This window comes from Carettochelys insculpta, chromosome 29, assembly GCF_033958435.1.
Source record: "Carettochelys insculpta isolate YL-2023 chromosome 29, ASM3395843v1, whole genome shotgun sequence".
Classification (NCBI taxonomy): domain Eukaryota; kingdom Metazoa; phylum Chordata; order Testudines; family Carettochelyidae; genus Carettochelys; species Carettochelys insculpta.
In genome coordinates this window covers 5,757,452-5,779,684 of record NC_134165.1, presented here as the reverse complement: position 1 = coordinate 5,779,684, position 22,233 = coordinate 5,757,452, and the positions used below count along the sequence as shown (strand labels likewise).

The 22,233-nt window shown below is 54.7% G+C and overlaps 1 protein-coding gene across 1 annotated transcript; it reads right to left on the bottom strand.

Moving 5' to 3' along the window:
• Positions 1-578: 578 nt before the first annotated feature.
• LOC142003439 (asialoglycoprotein receptor 1-like) lies at positions 579-11,044 on the bottom strand. Its single transcript, XM_074980397.1, has 6 exons — positions 11,036-11,044; positions 4,689-4,779; positions 3,680-3,748; positions 2,808-2,947; positions 2,506-2,606; positions 579-720 (listed from the first exon to the last, which is right to left on the bottom strand). The coding sequence occupies exons 2-6, from the start codon at positions 4,729-4,731 to the stop codon at positions 579-581; spliced, it is 495 nt and encodes a 164-aa protein (XP_074836498.1). The 5' UTR covers positions 4,732-4,779; positions 11,036-11,044.
• Positions 11,045-22,233: the final 11,189 nt, after the last annotated feature.

The following is a 22,233-nucleotide window of genomic DNA, read 5'->3' as shown; positions in this document are numbered from 1 at the left end:
GTTGGGGCACACAAAGGAGAGGGTCCGATCAAGCACAGGGGGGAGCTGAACTCCCACAGCCCAGGGAGTACCCTAAGCACTGGGCTGAGAGGCAGGAAGGAGGCCCGTTTTCTCCCTCTTTCTCCCCAGCTCAAGCTGAGGTGTGGGGAGCTGGGCAGGTGCCTCCCACAGCTCAGGTGCCTTCAGGCGCCTGACAGCAGGTGAGGGGTTCCCAGCTGGGGATCAGACGAGGTTACCACTGCCCTCAGCTCAACTCAGGTACTGACCCTGCGAGAGGGACAGGGCCTAGCAGACATCTCTCGGCAGAAGCTCCCCAGGCTGGCTTGGGCAGCTCCCCACCGGCTTTTGTGGAGGTCCTTTCATTGCACAGGGAGCTGGACGCCTCACACAGGCCTTGTGGGTCGCATTGTGTTCCAGGGCTTCTCTAGGCACGAGGAATGAGGCAGTGGGCTAAGAGTCCCAGTCTGAATCAGGGCAAAATGCTCCAAGGGAAGATGTGGGCTGAACTGGTGCCTGGGCTTTCTGGCAAAGGGGTGGATTTCAGCCTGGGTTCGGGGCAGGGGAAGGCGTCCAGCCGTTTAAGCGCTTTTTTCACAGATCCACCGTAGAGGGGTATGGCAGATCTCATCATTCCACCGGCCATCACGGCGCATCTCAACGCAGTTTTCGGGGTAGATCAAAAAGTGAACTAAATTGTTGGGCTCGCCTCCACCCCAGTACCTGAAAGAGAAGAAGAGTTCAGAGCCGCTGAGCTACCAGCTGCCTGTTCCAGTAGGCGGGTGCTTCCCACACGCTGCCTGCTACCTTGAGCCCTCCCCTCCGTTTAACCTAGAGCAGCCTCAGAATATCTGTAGCTTATGATCAGGCTCCCATGGGCCAGTGGCCAGGCAGAAATAGCCAGAGCCTAGCACAGCCCCAGCCCCAGCCTGACGCCAGTGGCTCCTCTGCCAGCTCGTAGCTTTACTGGACATTAAACACCAGGGACTGAATAGAGACACTTCTGTAATATTCCCTACATAAATCTATGACCCATTAACTAACCCCGCCCGCCTCTAGGGCTGTTCCCATCGTGTCCTCCCAGGGAAATCTCAGGCCTCTGCATGTCTGTTGGCACAGCTGGGCTAAGGGAGGTTCTCTGCCTGTCCTGGTTCTGTACCATTCCCAGAAGCAGCCACTGGCGGGGTTGGGGTTCTCTGCACACTACCCCTAACTTGAGCAGTGGGTCCAGAGTTGTAAATGGCCATGAGCTGCAGCCAGGGGGAGCTGAGAGGACGGTGTAGCGGTCAGGAGCCACGCAGAGTCCCCTCCCCACACAGCTGCCACAGGGAAGTGCTGGTTGCTTCCTGGACCAGGGCAGGGAGGGGGTCTTAGCCCCTCTGCACCATCGCCTGGGAGCCACCCAAAGTAAGTGCCACGTGGCTGATGCTTGCACCACTCAACCCCTACTGCACCCCCACCCTCACCCCTGGGGAAAGTGAATGAGGGTGGGGGGCCAGCAGGCAACAGCGTGAGGCAGGTGGAGGGGGCAGGGCCTGGGAGAGGGATTGGGTTTGCTCTTAAGCAGGTGACATCCCTACATACAGCTCCCCCCATACCTTTGGGTGGTTATGTCACACCAGATGGGGGAAAAGATTTAGGTCCCTTTCAGGCAGTGTCCATTTCAGGAGACCACCAGGGAACCTTCTACAGAGATGGGGAGGGGGCAAATCAGTGCCCCCTCCCCCACACCACTTAGGAACTCAGGGGGAGAACTTCACACATACCCCGTTCAGCTGCAGCACTCCACAGGTGGGCTTCAACCCTCCCCTATCCCCAAGTTCAGCAGGAGGTAGGTTTCAGCCTCTCCTCTCCACCCCAGCCAGCCACAGGGACCCAGAGGTGGGCTTCACCCTCCCAACACCCTTCAGCTTGCAGCTCTGACAGCAGGATCTGGGCTTCTGCTTCCCACCCTCCTGCCCCCCATTTCAGCTGCAGTCCTCCAGGCTTCCCCTCCCCCACAGTGGGACTCTGGCTTTGGGCTGGAGAAAGGGCCAGTCTTATGGGGTTAAAAAGGAAATGAGCCTGGCACACAAGGCTGCAGAAGGGAGCTTGAGGTGGTGGGGGAGGCATGGGGGCCAGGAACATGAAAATGCAACTGTGCATGACTTCTATTACCATGTCTGCAAAAAACCTTCCACATATCACAGTGATTTGGACAGAAGCGTCTTTCTTCCTTTTTCCTAAAATATGTTAGGAAAATTAGCGAGAGGAGCTGGTGGCGAGAGTTGGTGGCCGCCCTCTGAGGCCGTCAAAAATTGGTTGTGAGAGCCCTGAAGGCTTCTTTATGCTCACAAATCCCTCAGTCATTCGTCCCTTGCGCCATGAAATCACACACAAGCGACTCCTCCATTCCAGAGCTCAGCCTTGGGCCTGTTGCCACAGAAAGAGGCTGCAGGAGCAGGGGCAGCTGAGCAAGGGCAAGGGCAGGAAGGGGAGAGACGATTGCACCAGAGAACAGATGCTTACGTGAAAGAGGTCGGACTGCCATTAACCCAGCGCCAGGAGCCACCGTCTCTTCTCAAGCCAATCCATTGTCTTCTGGATTCAGCCTTTCTTTCCAAGAAATCCTAGAGAGAGGACAATGCAGAACAAAGTGAAATTCAGCCCTGTGCAGAGAAGCCAATGCAAACTCCAGTCCCCACTGAGATCCCACTCTGGCACCAGGGTTGGCAATCCCAGAGCCCTTTGCTTCACACCAGAGAGTAGCAGCAGCTCAGCCTCATACACAAGGTATATTTCTGCCTGAGGCAGGGGCAAGGCTGACTTACCTGCTCCTTTTGGCTGTTGATTACCACCAGGTGAGCGTTCCGGGCACCGCAGTGGTTTCTTGCATCTTCCCACTTTCGCTCATGCCAAGAGAAAAAGTAACAGCTGTTGTCTAGCTGATCCCAACCACGTGGGCAGCTACCTACAAGAGGAAACACACCAGAACCAGCCTGAGAGTCCTGCTAACCAGGAACTACTTAGGTAAGTGCCTCCTGGCCACAGCTTGTCTCTGGCACCCAATTCTTCTGCATCTCAACTCCTCCCTGCTGCATCACACACCCCCTGACCCCTTTCCTGCACCCACAACCCCTCCTGGACTCTGCACCCCAATACCTGCCCAGGTCACAACCCCCTCCTTTACCAAACTCCCTCTAAGACCCCACATCCCCTCCTGCAACCCAGTTCCCGACCCCGAACTCCCTTCTGCACCCAGCCTCATTCCCAGACCCTGCGCCTCCTCCATAGGAAAAAGTGCCCTCTCACAACTTACAAAAATCTTGCAGTGCCCCCACCCCCGCCCCCACCCCCGCCATCAAAATAACTGCCTACCCTGCCTTGGGGGGTTGTGAAGGTATAACACGGGGGGGGGGTCACGTGCAATGAGCCTCCACTCCCCCAAAGTCCTGGTTTGCCTCCACTATTTCTGACGTCGCTCAACATAAAATCTGATCTGTCAGTGGGGAGGGGTCGCGTTCAGCGGCTTGGTGGGCAAAGGGGTCACCGAGACAGCTTGAGGATCGCTGTGCAGACTCTGACAGGTCCCCCACATTCCATCGATGAACTCATTTCCCCCAGGCCCCTCCCTGCAGCCCCAGGTACAATCTGACATTGCACTTCCCCGATCCCCCAGCAATTCTCCCTGCATTGCTCTCACCTCCAGTGCTCCGCTTGGCGATGGGCCTGGAGTCCTCCGCTGCACCCAGACAAAGGGTCACCTGTGAAACTGAGCAGGGACCCTGGGTTAGCCTTGGGGACCCCCCAGCAATGGCGCTGGTTCCTGCCCACTCCTCGTTCTCATTCATTGCTGTCGCCGCCCTCTGGGCTGGGCAGGAGCCCCTGGGCAGGAACCCTGAGGCAGGGCTCTCCCTACCTTGGAGCTCCAGACAAGAGCACCCCCGAGGGGGCGCTGGGATGAGCGTTCGTCTGGAGAGGGGCAGTACCTCGGAGGTCTCTGCTCTGCTGCAGCAAGGGACCACAGGCAGATACCGGCACGAATGAGGAGATCATGGGCCCTTGTATTTGGGCAGAGTTATGATTTTAAGCACAGCCTGGGGTAAGAGGCAAAGCAGCTGCAGGCAGAGGTGGGCATGGAGCACAGGGCGCAGGCCAGAGCCCAGGAACCAGGCAAAGCAGCTACAGGCAGAGGCAGACAGGCCACAAAACACCAGGAGAGAGGCCAAGAACCCGGCAAAGCAAGAGCAGAGAGCACAGGGCAAAGTGTTGGGCCCTACACAGTCTACAAGCCCATTACACCCCCAGCAGGGAGGGCGCCGGGCCTAGCTATGCACAGCAGGGCCCCTCCCATCCTTCTGTGAGTGGCAGGAGGGGAGTAGGGGGCTGGTAGTCAGATACGAGTGGGGGAGGGGAGGGGAGGGGAGGGGAGGCTCAACCCCCATACAACTGTGGCATGGAGCATCCACAGACACCTCCAGCCTCATGCCCCACTTGTGAGTACCTCATGGGAGCCCCACGTCCCACTCTCCTTCTGCCCCCAGGAAATCTGCTCCCAAGGCACAAAGACTCTTCAGATGTGGAAACTGAATTACAGGGAGGGACTGGGACTTCCCCAAGGTCACCCCCAACCCAGCCCATGGCAGAGCTCGGGGTATATCCCAGGGCTACTGGTGCTGCATCCACCAGGCAACACTGTCACTTGTACTCACCCAGGAGGAAGCCCACTGTCACCAGAAACCATTTGGTGTCCATAGTGACCAGGATTAGGATCACCAGCTGCTGGCTCACAAACAAGGAGATCTAGAAGAATGGAGGGTGGGGAGAGATAAGCCCTGTTAATCCTGCACCCCCCCAGCTCTTCTCCTCACACAGCACTGAACACGGTGCCCGTGGGACTGAGGCTGCCGAAGTGGCAGGAATGCGTACGTGCATGTACGGAATGTGCCAGCAGGAGCTGAATGCTGCTGAAGGAGCTGGGGAATGTGTTCTGCAGAGATCATTTGCATGGGAATACAAAGGTGTGTCTTTGTAATGCCTGGTAAACAAAGCCTGATGGGAGCCGGCAAAGCATGGAGGTGTTATCTGTTGTAACAACAGGTGCGTCTACACCAGCTGGCTACTTCGAAGTAGCCGGCAGAACGTCGGACTGGCACCCATCGTGTCTACACAAGCAGTGTGCTATTTCAACGTTGAAATCGACGTCAGGCGGTGTGATGGGGTTCAGGGGTCCCCCCCACTGCACCCCGTCCGCTGGCAGGAGTGACTCTCACTCAGCCGGTACAACAGGAGGTTTATTAGGCAACAGATGCCCAGTTTCTCACAGAAGCGACAGTACAGCAGTCAGAGACAGTCCTTCCAACCCGTCCTGGGGAGAAGACCCCAAGGGGTGCCCCTCTGGGGTGTAGTTTTCCCCCTCCTCAGGCTGGCTGCCTTCCAGCTCTCTTCCCCTAGCCTCTAACTGCCATTCCCTGATTCAAAAGCCCAGCTCAGCTACTCCCTCCTCTTTGTTCAGGGCAGAGGTGTTACCTGCCAGTTGTAGCCCCAGGGTCATCCTTAGCCACTGGGAGCTGCTCTGCTTGCCTCTCACATCCAGCCTGACTCACACATGCACTCCCCCCACTCCATCACAGGGGGCGAGACATCGAAATTGCTGTTCCAGTCTGAAGATGGGAATAGTGCCCTGCTTCGACATTGAACGTCGAAGTAGGGTGTGTATAGACGATCCGCATCCCGCTACTTCGAAATAGCGGGGTCCTCCATGGCGGCCATCAGCTGAGGGGTTGAGATGCTCTGTACAGCCCGTTCGGTGCTCTATGGTCCCCGCACGCAGCAGCCTTTAAAGCACCACGGACTTGGATTTCCTGTGGCAGGAAGCTGAGAGCGTGCAGGCAGCAGCACACGCAGGTGCTAGCCCTGCACGCCCTCCATGGACCCCGACCCGAGTACCTAGCGCCATGGCATCAAGCCAGCCCCCTGAACGCCGCCAGGGCTCCCCTCCTGAGGGGACCCAGGCACCCCCAGCAGCCAAGCGGGGGGCCAAAAAGAGGAGGGGCCTCTCCTGGTCAGAGACCGAGCCTCGAGACCTGCTGGGGCTCTGGGGTGAGGAGGAGGTGCTCCACATGATGGGGAGCAAGTGGTGGAACACAGAAGCGGTCACCCAACTGGCCGAGGGCCTGGCCACCTGGGGTCACCTTGTCTGCACTCCGGATCACGTCCAGAGTAAGGCGAAAGAGCTGCGGCAGGGGTATGCCCAGGCCCAGGACTCGGCCAGCTGGTCTGGGGCCGCCCCCGCCGCTTGCCCCTATTACAGGGAGCTCAGGGTCATCCTGGGCCCCCAGGACACCTCCTCCCCCTCCCCCACCCCGGCCACCCTTGACACCACGGCCAATGAGCCCCAGCAGGCCTTGGAGCCGGAGTCTGGCCTGGAGGCCAGTCCCCCACCCTGGGGCCCACCCGAGGAGCCCCCCCCTCCTCGGGACAGCAGAGGAGGGGTCCAGCAGCGAGGGGGGGCGCTCCTTATCAACCTCCCCTCCCAGAGCACCAGCCTGGCGTCCACCCACCAGGCTTCCCCCGACCGCGGCAATGGACGGTCAGGTATGTACCCCACAGAGTACACACCCATAGGCCACAGGGCGGGGGCACCAGACACGACCGGGAGCCTCACACAACCCCGGCGGACCCAACCCCCAAACACCCAACCACAGCACGGTCCCAGGACGGTGGCACGGCCATCAGCACCTGTCAGCACCCGCACATATGGACAGCACTGTGCCTTAACCCCAGGGGCAGGGGGACAATGCCATGGCAACAGCCAACAGGGACATCAAACCCACTGACGGGGACGGAGACCTAGCACCCAAGAGGGGGTGAGGGGAAAGGGCCACAGGGCAGGGCACTGTACTAACAGCCTTCCCCTCCCTCTCTGCCTCTCTCCAGCTGCAGCATCCGATTCCCCAGGCAGCCAGGCACTCTCCGTCGTCCCCGACAGCCCACTGGAGGTCAGTCAGCACAAGCACCCGGAGACACCCCCAAGGGCAACAGGACGGTTCTGCCACCGCTGGACTCTGGGGATGGCCCCTGTGGACCCCCAGCTTCTGGCAGGTCTCCAGCGGCAGATGGAGGTGGCAGAGGAGAGACTCTGCTTTGACCGGGAGGAGTCCACCCAGCGGTGGGCGGCTTGGGAAGACTTTACGGGGGTCTTTCGGGACACAGCTGGGTCAATCCTGGAGGCCTGGCTCCCGTCCCCTGATGTCCCCCAGGCCGCCCTCCCCGCTGCTCCACTCGAGGCCCCCACCCCCCCGCGGCACCACCTGCTGCCCCACCTGCCTCGCCGCCTGCTGCCCCGCCTGCCGCCCCACCCGCCTCGCCACCTGCAAGCTCCACAGAGTCCACAGAACCCACACAGAGCTGCTGGGGTAGCTCCAGAGGTGGGGGAGCAGCCGGTGAGGGAGGAAGAGGGGAGCCTGGTGGTCAGGGGGCGTCCCTGTCTGCCTCCAGGGAGGGCTTCTCTGGCAAGAACCACTGGGCAGCCTCCTGGGCAGCACCTAGCAGGGCGCTTGCCCTCAAATGACTATCTGGAGGGCCTCCTCTTCCTGCTGCTGCTGGGTGTCCATATCTGCTGTGACTTGGTCTGCAAGAGGGTGGCTACTGCTATGCAGAACTCATGCTGTGCAGGCCAGGTGTGTCTGGGAGGGGTCCTTTAAAGGAGTGGCTTGCTGTAACCCCGGGAGGGCTAGTCCAGCCTGTGACCTGGTCCACGAGCTTTCCTGGCCCCTTATTTTGAAAGAGGGTGCTTGTGTGTGTGGACGCTCCTCATTTCCTTCCGGGGCGGCTCCTTTTTACGTTCCCCATCACTACTTTGACGTTGAACGTTGATGGCACCAGCCCTGGAGGACGTGTAGACGATATGCGTCGAAGTAGCCTATTTCGATGCTCTTACTTCGAAATAGGCTACTTCGACATAGTGTGCTAGTGTAGATGTAGCCCACATGTAAAGTCAGAAGTTATGCTATCACCCAGGGTAAGAATTGTGGAGTCTCAAGAGTGCTTGAATCTTTGTGATTCCAGCTCTCAGTAATTTCAGCTCATAATGACATTCCATTCTGGCTGGGTCTACACGAGCCCCTTCCTTTTGAAAGGGGCATGTTTATACCTCGTTTGCATTTTTGATTTACCTCATTTGCATACATTTTTGGAAAGAGGAATGCAAATGTAGATGCACCCAGGGAGACCCAAAGAAGGGTCTACAGTTATTCTGTGAGAATCCACCTTGGTGGATACTAAAATGCTGTGGTTAGACCCAGACCCTGTGTCTACATGAGCCCCTTCCTTTCAAAAGGGGCATGTTAATGAGCGGGTTCAACAGATGCTAATGAGGCGCTGCAATGAACATGCAGTGCCTCATTAGCATAATGGCGGATGTGGTGATTTGAAAGCTCTGCTTTTCAAATTGCGCACCGCCTGTGGAGATGGGACCTTCCGAAAGGACGCCCCTCCCATTTTTCGAAAGCCCTTCCACCTCATTTGCATTTTCAATTTACCTCATTTGCATGCCTCTTTTGAAAGAGGGAAGAAAGTGTAGACACACCCATGTAGACGCTGCTCTTTCAAAAGTAAACCCCATCTTTGCAAGAATCCCTCTTCCAATTAAATAAAGGGAAGAAGGATTCGTTCGAAGATGGGTTTAGTTTGAAAGAGCAGCACCTTTACTGGCTTTCTTCTTTCGAAAGAAGCTCTTTTGAAATCAGAATATGCAAATAAGGTGTTGAATATGCAAATTTATACCTAATTTGTCTTTTCAATTTGCCTCATTTGCATACCTGGGTGTGTCTACATGAGCACAAATCTTTGAAATAGCCGTGCTAATGGCCATTTCGAAGATTACTAATGAGGCGCTGAATTGAATATTCAGCACCTCATTAGCATTAGGACACTTCTGACTGCAGCTCTTCGAAAGCACTGCTTTCAAAAGCACGCGTCTTGGCACAGCTACATGGGAGTCCTTTGCAAAAGGACCCCCCCACACACACCTTTCGAAATCCCCTTTTCCCGCTCACTGATCGGAATAAGGGGATTTCGAAAGGTGCAGAGGCCTTTCGAAAAGGACCCCCATGTAGCTGTGCCGAGCCGAGCCACACACTTTTGAAAGCAGTGCTTGCAAAGCGCCGCAGCTGAAAGCGTCCTAATGCTAATGAGGTGCTGAATATTCAATTCAGCGCCTCATTAGTAATCTTCGAAATGGCCATTAGCATGGCCATTTTGAAGATTTCTGCCCATGTAGACACAGCCCCCACTAGCGTTCTTCTTCCAGAAGAAGCTCTTTTGAAATTAGAATATGCAAATGAGGTGAGGAATATGCAAATTTATGCCTCATTTGTGTCTTTGATTTACCTCATTTGCATATATCTTTCAAAAGAGAAATACAAGTGCACATACACCCCCCCCGCCCACCCCCCCGTGAACAGTACAGGGGGGAACTAATCAAACCAGTCTTACAGCTGTAGACTCAAAAGGCTTCCAGCCAGATAGTTCAACCACTCAGCCTCACCCCTTTTACTCAGACAATGCTTTGCAGGGGAGGAGCCCTCTGTAATCCACATCTCACACAGTAGTGATGACTGCCCTCTACGCCCCCCACCCCCCCCAACAAAACTTCAAGCACTGTTGAGACTCCATAATTCTTACACTGGGTGATAGTATAAATTGCGACTTTACAACCTGTTGTTTACAATAGACAAAATCTTCTTGCTTTACCAGCTCCCATGAGGCTTTGCTTACCAGGCATTGCATAGGATCGGAGCGGGAGCTGTGTTAGTTTGTATCTTTGAGAGCAACAAGAAGTCTTGTGGCACCTTATAGACTAACAGATATTTTGGAGCATAAGCTTTTGTGGGCAAAGACCCACTTCATCAGATGCCCAATGGGGGAGGGTGTTTCCAGAGGGGTATTTAAAGAGTGGGGTCCCAGTAAAATGGAGGACCAGAGCTGACAAGGTCTATGTAATGACAAGGCATTACGCAGGCACACCTTTGTATTTTCATGCAAATGATCTCTGCAGGACACATTCCCCAATTCCTTCAGCAGTGTCAGCTCCTGCTGAACAGATTCTTCACATGCAGAATGTATGCCTGGAAGAGCTTTTCTCCCACATCTTCATCCGGCATTTGACGGAAATGCCCCACCACAAAGAAGGAAGAAGCCAAAGGGCCAGATTCTGCCCCCAGATACACTAGAGTAAGTCTGTGGTGTAGTCAGCAAGATTGACACTGGTATAACTGGGAGTAAAAGTCAGCTCAGATAGGTTAAAACAGCCTGAGGGTAAAACTATCTCCCATGAGTAGGACCCGACCAAATTCCCGGCCAGGAAAAACGTATCAGTGACTGTGAAATCTGGTCTCCTCTGTGGAATCTGGCTATGGTCTGTGGCTATACTAGTCGCCCTTATGCCTGGCTGCCTTCAGAGAGGGGTGGCCAGAGAACGGTGGGTGCAGGCCAGGGTGCCCAACTCTGATGGCAGCCCTTACTTCTGCACTGCTGCTGGCAGCGTCTCTGCTTTCAGACTTTGTACTGGCCAAAAGCCACCATTCGCCTGCTGTTCATCTTTTAAGGTAGTGCTGCCTCCAGCAGCAGCCTGGTAATAATTGTGGCAATACTGTAATCCTCCCACAACAGCCTTGTTCTCCCGCTCTGGCCCCCTTTTGGGTCAGGACCCCCACAGTTATAATACCCTGAAATTTCAGATTAATATTTCAGACTTAAGTATCCAAAACTGTGACTGTGAAATTTACCAAACTGGACCATGAATGTAGTAAGACCCATCCAGGAGGAAAGTTTCCCAGTGTGGTCTTCCAGGGAAGATAAGATGTACATTCTCACCTTTTTAAAGAAGAAACTAAAAGTCTAAAAAGTCTTTCTGCAACACGTGCCTGAGCTGCTCACCCAGGGCTCATATCCCAGCTATGCACCCCCCCCACCCCCCCGCCCCACAGACAACTATAACCGCTCTGCTAAACAACCCACAGCTAGTCTAGAGAAACCCCTCACCCAGCCCACCTACCTCTAGAGAGTCCCCAGCTAGGCACTCTGCAGCCTTGTACACAGCCCTGGAGTCTGCCTAGCACGTGTGTATTTATACCAGCCGCCCTGCTGAGTCTGCACTACCCTGGCAGCACTCAAACAGCCAAAGACCTCACGTGAGGCAGAGCAAAGCACCAAAGGTGAGAGGCACTTGACCCTTCCCAAGATAACACATCTATCTCAGCTGCTTACCCCTGGGCTAGAAGAAATAAACAGTTCACAGCAGGACTGGCGCTACAGGAGGGGAAAAATAGGCTATTTCCCCCAAATCATCTTTAAGGGTCCCCAAATCATTTGTCAGGAAGGCCAGAATACCCGGTGTGTGCAGTCTGAAGGAAAGGAACAAGTTTCCTTGCATGTATTTCCCAGTCAACCACAACACCCAACATTCAAGAAGAAAGCTACCAGCTCTCATGTTATCTGTGGCACAGGGATTAAAACAAAGGATTCAGAGCTGGGACTCAGAAGAGCCAGGTTCAACTCCCAGTTACAGAGCATGTATCTGCTGCTCAGTTTCCCCTCTGCATCTGGCCAGCTCACATGTTGAAAGATCATGAACTGGACCCAATAACCATTAAGGTAAAGGAGGACTAATTTGCATGGAGGTGGGGTAGGGGGTTGTTTGTTTCTCCTTTTTGGTTTCAGAGTTTTTAAGGAGCACATAGGTCATGTTTTCAGAACTTTCTCCATAATGAGGTGGACTGGTGGTGGTTTTTGTTGTGTGATGTCATGTGTGGTGGGGGGGAAGGCAGAGGGGCATGTTTCTAAATGCAAGCAGAAAGTCTTGTATAAATTCTAAACCTCTCTTCCAGGATCTGACGCTTATGAGACTTGGGCATAATATTGAGCATTGGCAACCCAGCATCTATGAAAGGGCATAAACATCCGTCCTGTCTGGTCCAGCTAAACTGGACATGGCACAGGGCAGGGACTGCCTCTCACTTTGTGTGCAGCGCCTTGTGTGGCCCTGATCTCTGCTCGCCCAGCTCAGAGGTACCATAATACATTGTGACAAGGTAAGGCCAGAGGGTTGCTACAGAGCAGGGAAAAGGCAACCCCAAAAGGGGCCAAAAGCCTGATAATCAGAGGTGGAAAACTGCAAGACGATTGGGCACAGCTGTCAAGGAGCTGGTCCGGTCAGAGTGTGGCCAGCTGACTTCACTTCAGACCTTCCAAAGACCTGCTGAAGGCCTTTAAAAGCCTCCCCAGTTGGAGGCGGGTGGGGAGAGAGAAGGAGAGGTGGGGAGAGAAAGCAAGATCCAGAGCCATATGGAGCACCTGCAGTTATCGAATTGGAGATGGAGTTCTGTGATTCCCCACCAAGGACTGTTTGATAAAAGAAGAAAACTCTAGCCAACGTTCATCCTCTCTAAATAAATGGGTTTAAATTAAACATGAATCATGTCAAACCATCCCGATAGCTTTACGTGATATGCTAACAAGTCTTGTGGATAAAGGGGAAGTGATGGACCTGGTATACCTGGACTTTAGGCAGGCATTTGATACAGTATCACATAACCTTTTATCAGTAAACTGGGCAAATGCCACCTAGACGGGGCCTATTATCAGGTGGGTGCATAACTGGTTGGATAACCACAGAGAGGTAGCTGTGTTAGTCTTTCTCTTCACAAAACAAAACAGCAGCCATGTCGCACTTTAAAGACCAACAAAGTAATTTATTAGGTGATGAGCTTTTGTGGGACAGACCCACTTCTTCAGATCTGGAACTTCGACATGGTTGGATAACCTTTCAAAGAGAGCAGTTATTAATGGTTCACAGTCATTCTGGAAGTCTGTGTCTACACAGCACCATAAACTCAAAATGATCTACACAATTTGTGCTATGAGATTGCTTAGCTTATCTAGAGTTGATTTCAAAATAGGCTATTTCTGTATATGGTGCTGTTTAAACGGTGCCATGGGCCGAAATAAAGCAGTGAGGTATACAGGGATGCTGCAACAGTGCGCCTGTGATCTCGAAAACTGTTTTGAGACAATGAGTGAGTTGCACAGATGCAGGCAACTGTACACCACCGTATCCCGAAGTAGCACCCGCTGTCTAGACACAGCCAAAGGGAATAACGAGTGGAGTTCCACGGGGACCAGTTTTGGGGCCAGTTCTGTTCAATATTTTGATCACTGATTTAGACAATGGCATGGAGATTGTAACTCCACCACGAAGCAACTACGAGCTCCAGGTCAGTCCCAAGCCTGGATGAAAGAGGAGGGTTGGTCAGATGAGTGTTGATGCGCTGGCCGTGAAACAACAATATGAATGAAATCTGATGCCATTATGAATTAATGATAAAAGACGCCAGCTCAGATGTCACCCAGATAAACAAGGTCCATGACACCAATCGAGCGATCAGGGTTGGGTTGATAAGTTGGCTACCGAAAGAAAATTACAGCTAACTTATACACTATTAATTGGAACACGGAACGTCCAAACACTGTGGGCACCTGGAAAATTAGAGCTGCTTCAGAAGGAGATGGAGAGATACCGATGCGATATCCTTGGACTGGCAGAGATGCGTTGGACGGCTTTGGGAGAGATGTACTGTTGTGAAGTCATTTGGTCAGGAAACAAAATGAAACAGATCTCTTCTTAGCAAAACAGCTAGAGCAGCATTATTAGGATACAAACCTGTAAGTGCAAGAGAGGGAGTCCCGGAGGGAGAGGGAGTCCCCGAGGGAGAGGGAGTCCCGGAGAGACCGAGAATCTCAGAGAGACCGGTTCCTGACCGTACAATGACAGTAGCGAGATTCGAAGCAAAACCATTCAACATCTCAGTCATTCAGGTGTATGCACCCTCTGGACAGTACGGAGGAAGAGATTGGGCTATTCTGTTAAGACTTGACAAAGACAGTGTCCCTGGGGCTACAACTGGCAGGTAACACCTCTGCCCTGAACAAAGAGGAGGAAGGAGCCAAGCTGGGTTTTTGAATCGGGGGCGGCAGTTAGAGGCTGGGGGAAGAGAGAGCTGGAAGGCAGCCAGCCTGAGGAGGGGGAAAGCTACACCCCAGAGGGGCACCCCTCGGGGTCTTCTCCCCAGGACGGGTTGGAAGGACTGTCTCTGACTGCTGTACTGTCGCTTCTGTGAGAAACTGGGCATCTGTTGCCTAATAAACCTCCTGTTGTACCTGCTGAGTGAGAGTCACTCCTGCCAGCGGACAGGGTGCAGTGCAGGGGGACCCCTGAACCCCATCACACTAGTGTCAGAAGTGGGATGCACTGCACCCACGGATGAGCTCCCAGCAGTGGCTGACTGAGCGCAAGAGAAGAAAGGAGCCTCACAAGAGCCAGAGGGGGAACAGAGCAAGTCCTGCAGCTGCTGCTGGTGAGTGGATACCCCGGGAGACAGTGGGGAGATGGATTATACCCGACTTCTGAAGGCAGAGCTAGTGGGGCTGTGCAGAGAGAGGGGCCTGACCGTGGGGAAGGCGACCAAGGCCCAGCTGATTGCCCAGCTGGAAGAGAATGACCGATCCGGGGGGGCAGAGCCTGTCCCAGCAGAAAGTGGCCGGTCAGCCTCGGGAAGCGTTTCGGATTCTCCGACAGGAGCGGGGGCTCAACGCCGTCAGACACATACGGTGCCCACCAGGTCGCACTCAGCAAGCGGTAGTCCATCGCGGGCAGAGTACCCCGCCGCAGAGCTGCAACGGCTGGAGCTCGAGGTGAGATTAAAGGAACTGGAAGCCCAGGAATGGCAGAGGGAACGTGAGCGCCAGGAACGGGAAAGAGAGCGTGAGCACAAGCGCCAGGAATGGGAAAGAGAGCGTGAGCACGCGCGCCAGCTACAAGAGAGACAGCGGGAGGAGAGAGAGAGAGAGCGGGAGCATGAGCGAGCCATGGCAGAGGCGAGACGCCAAGAGGCCCCAGCTGTGGTAAGCGGGGAGAGGGCCAGACGGCTCGGGGTGGCCAGTCACTTGGAGACGCGCATGCTGGCCCAGTGTCAGGACCCAGGGGACATGGACGAGTTCCTTACTGCCTTTGAGCGAGCCTGTGAGTTGCATGAGGTTCCCCCAGCTGAGTGGCTCCGGCACCTCACCCCCTTGCTGGGCCAGAAGGCCACAGCGGTGCTCAGCCAGCTGGAGGGGCTGCAGCCTGGGGACTATGAACGGTTCAAACAGGCCCTGCTGCATAAGTTCGGGCTGACTCCGGAGATGTACAAGAAGAAGTTCCAGGAGGCGCAGAAGAGGCCAGAGGAAACCCATGTAGATACAACCGCCCACCTGAAGCAATACTACCAGAAGTGGGTGTTCGGAATGGGAGTCCAGTCCGTAGAGGACCTGATCGAGCTGGCGGTCCTGGAGCGATTCTACTAGATGTGCTCACCTGACCTGAGGGTGTGGCTCGTGGACCGGAGGAGGCCAGGGGATTCACACAATGCAGGGAAACTGGCAAATGACTTCACAAACAGCCGGGCCAGGTTTGAAAGTGAGCCCCACAAAGAGAGGGAGTTCCGGAGGGAGAGGGAGTCGCTGAGGGAGAGGGAGTCCCAGAGAGACCAAGAATCTCAGAGAGACCGATTCCTGACCGTACAACAGAGGGGACCACCTCTTGGGCGAGCCCAGGAAAGAGAGGCCAGCCACCCACCCCCCAGAAAGCCAAGCAGAGCCTGGACAGAGCAGCCGGCCTGAGGGACACAACGGCTACGTCTACACGTGAAGCCTACATCGAAGTAGCCTATTTCGATGTGGCGACATCGAAATACGCTATTTCGATGAATAACGTCTACACGTCCTCCAGGGCTGGCAACGTCGATGTTCAACATCGACGTTGCGCAGCACCACATCGAAATAGGCGCAGCGAGGGAACGTCTACATGCCACAGTAGCACACATCAAAATAAGGGTGCCAGGCACAGCTGCAGACAGGGTCACAGGGCGGACTCAACAGCCAGCCGCTCCCTTAAAGGGCCCCTCCCAGACACACTTGCACTAAACAGCACAAGATACACAGAGCCGACAACGAGTTGCAGACCCTGTGCATGCAGCATGAATCCCCCGCTGCAGCAGCAGCAGCCAGAAGCCCTGGGCTAAGGGCTGCTGCACACGGTGACCATAGAGCCCCGCACGGGCTGGAGAGACAGCGTCTCTCAACCCCCCAGCTGATGGCTGCCATGGAGGACCCCACAATTTCGACGTTGTGGGACACGGATCGTCTACACGGTCCCTACTTCGACGTTGAACGTCGAAGTAGGGCGCTATTCCGATCCCCTCATGAGGTTAGCGACTTCGACGTCTCGCCGCCTAACGTCGAAGTTAACTTCGAAATAGCGCCCGACGAGTGTAGCCGCGACGGGTGCTATTTCGAAGTTAGTGCCGCTACTTCGAAGTAGCGTGCACGTGTAGACACAGCTAACAAGACCCAGGCTATTATCTCTGTGGGCGAAAGGGGCATAGAGCAGCCCAGTGCCCCAAGCTCCCAGACAGGTTGAGCAGGCCGGGGGGTCATGGAGTCAACTGGGTGGAGTCCCAGAAGCCAGAGGTGCTGGCGGCCAAGGCGGGTGGTGCTGACAGTGGGCACTCGGATTGGGCCGAGTCCGCCCCACAGACCAGCTCCTCAGGGGGACCAAATGCTCAGAGGTCAGTTTACAGAGTGGGGGCAGCACTACCTGTGTGGAGTAAGTGTCTCAAACACCTTGAGGTAGACGGGAAAAAAGTCACAGGGTTCTGGGACACAGGCGCTGACGTGAGGCTGGCCTGACCCGGGGTGGTGGCACCGGGCCGCATGATACCCAATTCCCACCTGACGATAACAGGAATTGATGGGACCCCTTTCAAGGTGCCCATCGCGAGGGTGCACCTGAAATGGGAGAACAAGGAAGGCCCCAAGGAGGTGTGCGTGCACAGCCATTTGTCGGCGGATGTACTGATGGGGGCTGACCTGGAGAACTTGCCAGGTGAACACCCACATGCCCTGGTCCTGACCCGTAGCCAAAGAAAACGAGGGGTGCGTTCCCCAGATTCAGGGGTACAGGCCCAGCCAAAGCCACAGGGGCCAACCCTGAGAGAAAGGGGGCCCCCAAAAACCAGATCTCACAGGCCATGGGTGCTGGAGCCAGGCAGGGATGGGGAAGTAGCATCCGCCCCTGCCCCAGCCGAAGAGTTCCAGGCAGAGCAGCAGAGAGACCCCTCCTTGCAGAAGCTGAGGGAACTGGCCAGTCTCAGCCCAGCTCCACAGCTGGGGGAGGGCTGCAGGGAGAGATTCCTGTGGGAAAAGGGATTCCTGTACCGGGAGTGGGCTCCCAGACGCAAAGCAGAGCCATGGAAGGTACAGAGGCAACTGGTGGTTCCCCAAAAGTACCGGCGCAGGTTGCTGTACCTAGCCCATGATGTCCCGCTCGCAGGACACCAGGGGATCCACCACACCAGGAGAAGGTTGTTACAGAACTTTTTTTGGCCTGGGATCTTTGCAGCTGTCCGTCTATATTGCCTGTCCTGCGATCCCTGCCAGAGGGTGGGGAAGAGCCGGGACAAGGGGAAAGCTGCCTTGAGGCCACTGCCCATCATAGAGGAGCCTTTCCAGAAAGTGGCTATGGACATAATGGGACCCTTCAGCAAGGCAACGCGTTCGGGGAAGAAATACATTTTGGTGGTGGTAGATTTTGCCACGCGATACCCAGAAGCAGTGGCCTTGACCTCTGTCGACGCTGACACCGTGGCGGATGCACTGCTGTCCGTTTTCAGCAGAGTGGGGTTCCCCAAGGAGGTCCTCACAGATCAGGGGTCCAACTTCATGTCGGCCCTGCTGCAAAGCTTGTGGGACAAGTGTGGGGTCCGGCACACCTGGGCCACAGCCTACCACCCGCAGACCAATGGGCTGGTGGAGAGGTTCAATGGGACTCTGAAGCAGATGCTGAGACCCTTCATGAATCAATACCCCCATGACTGGGACAAGTACTTACCCCACCTGCTGTTTGCATACAGGGAGGTGCCCCAGGAATCCACGGGGTTCTCCCCATTTGAGCTGCTGTATGGAAGGAGGGTACGGGGACCCTTGGACTTGCTCAGAGAAGAGTGGGAGGGGACGGCCTCTCCTGAAGGGGAGTCAGTGGTACAGTATGTACTGACCTTCCAGGAAAAACTCACCGAGCTCATGGGCCTGGCCAGGGAGAACCTCTCCATGGCCCAAAGGAAGCAAAAGGTCTGGTATGACCGTAACGCCGGGGCCCGAGCCTATGCCACCGGGGACCAAGTGATGGTCCTTGTACCTGTGTGGCGGAACAAGCTGCAAGCGGCCTGGGATGGGCCCTTCAAGGTCGTCAAACAGCTAAATGACGTGAATTATGTGGTGGAACTGTCCAACCGGGCCCACAGCCACCGGGTCTATCATGTGAACATGATGAAACCTTACTGGGACAGAGAGAACTTGGTGCTGGCCATGTGCAGACACTGGGAGGGGCAGGGGGATGATCCCTCAGTGGATTTGCTCACAAGGACTGGAGCCGGCTCCTTGCTGGAGTCTATTCCCCTCTCAGACCAGCTGACCCCTGCCCAGCAGACGGAGATCAAGGAGGTGCTGCATTCACACCAACAGCTGTTCTCAGACAGACCAGGACGCACTGACCTGGCTGTCCACCGAATAGAGACAGGCACCCACGGCCCTATCAAGTGTGTGCCATTCAGAGCCACAGGGAAGACGGCTCAGGACATAGAGCGGGAGGTTGAAGACATGCTGGCTCTGGGGGTGATCCAACCCTCCTCCAGCCCCTGGGCGTCTCCTGTGGTGTTAGTCCCTAAAAAAGATGGGTCTGTTCGGTTTTGTGTGGACTATCACAAGCTTAACGCCATCACTGTATCGGACGCCTACCCCATGCCCAGGCCTGATGACCTTTTAGACAAGCTGGGGGGAGCCCATTACCTCACCACCATAGACCTCACCAAGGGGTACTGGCAAGTGCCATTAGACCAAGATGCCCGGCTCAAGTCGGCTTTCATCACCCCTGTGGGGCTCTACGAGTTCCTGGTCCTGCCCTTTGGCCTCAAGGGGGCACCCGCTACTTTCCAGCGTCTGGTGGACCAGCTACTGAAAGGGATGAAAAGCTTTGCCCTGGCTTACATGGACGACATTTGCATCTTCAGCCAGACGTGGGAGGACCACGTGTCCCAGGTCAAGCAGGTGCTGGACCGACTCCAGAAGGCTGATCTGACTATCAAGGCAGGGAAGTGCAAGGTGGGAATGGCTGAGGTGACCTACCTGAGCCACAAGGTGGGCAGCGGCTGCTTAAAGCCAGAGCCAGCTAAAGTGGAGGCTGTCAGAGATTGGCCAACACCCCAGACTAAGAAGCAGGTCCAGGCCTTCATTGGGATGGCAGGGTACTACCGGAGGTTTGTGCCCCACTTTAGCTCCATTGCAGCCCCCCTCACGGAGCTGTGTAAAAAGGGAAAGCCTGACAAGGTGGTCTGGACCGAGCAGTGCCAAGAGGCCCTCGGTGCACTGAAGGAGCCTCTGGTCAAGGCCCCAGTGCTGGCAAATCCAGACTTCAACAAACCCTTCCTGGTGTTCACCGATGCCTCAGACGCGGGGCTGGGGGCTGTGCTAATGCAGGTGAATGACAAAGGGGAGAAACACCCCATCGTGTACCTGAGTAAGAAGCTGCTGCCCCGGGAGCAGAACTACGCAGCCATAAAGAAGGAATGTCTGGCCATGGTGTGGGTGCTGGGGAAGTGGCAGCCGTACCTGTTTGGACGGCGTTTCACCGTGTACACCGGTCATTCACCCCTGACCTGGCTGCATCACATGAAAGGGGCCAACGCCAAGCTCCTGCGGTGGAGTCTGCTCCTGCAGGACTACGACATGGAGGTGGTCCATGTGAAGGGGAACAACAACACCATAGCCGATGCCCTGTCACACAGGGAGGGCCCCGAACTTCCCCAGGTCACTGGCTAAGTGACCCCGCTCAGTTCGGTCTGGAAGGGGGGAGAGAGATGTGATGGAGTGGGGGGAGTGCATGTGTGAGTCAGGCTGGATGTGAGAGGCAAGCAGAGCAGCTCCCAGTGGCTAAGGATGACCCTGGGGCTACAACTGGCAGGTAACACCTCTGCCCTGAACAAAGAGGAGGGAGGAGCCAAACTGGGTTTTTGAATCGGGGGCAGCAGTTAGAGGCTAGGGGAAGAGGAGCTGGAAGGCAGCCAGCCTGAGGAGGGGGAAAGCTATACCCCAGAGGGGTACCCCTCGGGGCTTCTCCCCAGGACGGGTTGGAAGGACTGTCTCTGACTGCTGTACTGTCGCTTCTGTGAGAAACTGGGCATCTGTCGCCTAATAAACCTCCTGTTGTACCTGCTGAGTGAGAGTCACTCCTGCCAGCGGACGGGGTGCAGTGCAGGGGGACCCCTGCACCCCATCACAAACAGAAGCCCAGATTAATGCTGGGGTCAGTTGTTATTTTGTGAGAATCCACCCTACTGAATACTGAGATTCTGTACCTTAAACACAGAGCTGAAGTTAGTGAGAGTTAAAATCACTGGTGGCTGAAGGCCCTGAAATTGCAGGGTTTTGCCTCGAGCTAAATCCATGAAACAGTGTGCAATGGATAAGTGGCCAGCAAAGGCAGCTGGTGAAGCGCAGCAGGTGGCTGGTCAGCAGGGGTGGCTGGTGGAGCACAGTGCATGGATGGCCGGAGTGGGGAGCACTGGACCAGTGGCTGGCAGGTGATCTTGCACCTGTGGAGCAATCAACTCCATACGGATGTACCTATGAACTCTCGGTTTGCATGGCCCAGACTGTGTTGCGAGAGGTACAAGCTAGAAGGAGGGGTGTGTGGGTAAAGAACTCTCAGCAAGGGACTCAGCCCCCCAGACTGTGGGGACAGTATCTTGCTTAATGGGATTCTTCTTTCCTTTATTTAGCAATACTGTACATATCACTGTGTGCACTTATGTTAGGCTACTGTTATTAAACAAGCTGTGTCTAGCTTGGATTCTGCATTTGTGAGAGGGGAAGAATTGCCCTTACAGGCACCCAGCAGGTAGGGTGAGATTGTCCCAGGTTACTGGGTGGGGGCTCAAGATGGTCGGTCACATTATTGATGGAATCCCCTAGGAACTGAACCCGGCCCTTCTGGTGATCCCCTGCCATTAATAGAAGGGTTACATAAGCATTAGAAGGTAAAGTAGTGGCTCCATTGAAAACTCCCCCTATTTCAGTAGGGCTTGGATTTCATGCTCGATGTGTGCATGATATTTGGTCAGGTATGGAGGACCCATGCAGCACTTTGGCACCATAAATGAAAACCCCATGGACTGTGTGTTGACTAACCTGTGAACCAAATTCTCCTAACCTCTGTAGTCATGCTATGAAGCAGGAAAGTGCTCGTTCAAATTCCCAAAAAAGAGATTATCAGCTTTGAAATGTTTTAAAGAATTGTTAAGTCAATATTATTTTCATGTCCTGTCACACAAATACAAATGCTCACATCAGCAAAGTTTACTGGACTTACTGGAAATAAGAAAAGCATAAATGTTATCAGTGTCTTTGTTTGTAAAAAAAAAAAAAAAAGAGGCAGAACTCAGCTGGCTCCATGCCTCCCAACCCCAAGCCAACCCCATGGCTGGGGCTGCTGAGGTGCTGGCACTCAGGACTGGCAATTACCAGCACAAAAAGAAAAAAAACCACTGGATGTTGCATAACATGCTCATGTTATAAGGAGTGGTCCCAAGAATTACAATAATTAACCTCATAGGACAAGCATAGAAGCTAATCAGCTTGGTCAGGCATGACTTGGCCTTGGTAAATCCATGTTGACTACTCTGGATCACTTTCCCCTCTCCAAAAGGGCTTCAGATGCCCGGCTGATGGGTCTTGCTCCCAGTCACACCAGTTGCCAGGGCTGAGGTTGGGAAGGAATGTTCTACCTTGCAGACAAGCAGGGGCCATGGGACTACCCGGAAACTGTATGTTTGAATTCCCAGAAGAGAGCTTATCTCTTTTGAAATGTTTACACGGATTGTTAAGTAAATGTTGTTTTAGTCTCCTAACAAATAAATACAAATGCATTCATCATCAAAATGTCATGGAGTTACTGGAAATAAGAAAAACACACAGTTATTGGTGTATTATTTTTTTTTTTAAAAAAAAAGAGGAGATGCAACTCAGCTGGCTCCCTACCTCCTACCCCCAAGCCGGTCTCACGGCTGGGGTTGGTGAGGTGCTGGTACTGACTAGCAGCAGCTA

What these genes read in the sequence shown, in the direction of transcription:
- LOC142003439 (XM_074980397.1), bottom strand. Translation starts at nt 4,731, where the DNA reads ATGGACACCAAATGGTTTCTGGTGACAGTGGGCTTCCTCCTGG. An exon ending in GACAGTGGGCTTCCTCCTGG is followed by an intron (nt 3,749 to 4,688) that starts GTGAGTACAAGT and finishes GTCCCTGCTCAG; the next exon opens with TTTCACAGGTGACCCTTTGT. An exon ending in GGCAGTCCGACCTCTTTCAC is followed by an intron (nt 721 to 2,505) that starts GTAAGCATCTGT and finishes CTTCTCTTTCAG; the next exon opens with GTACTGGGGTGGAGGCGAGC.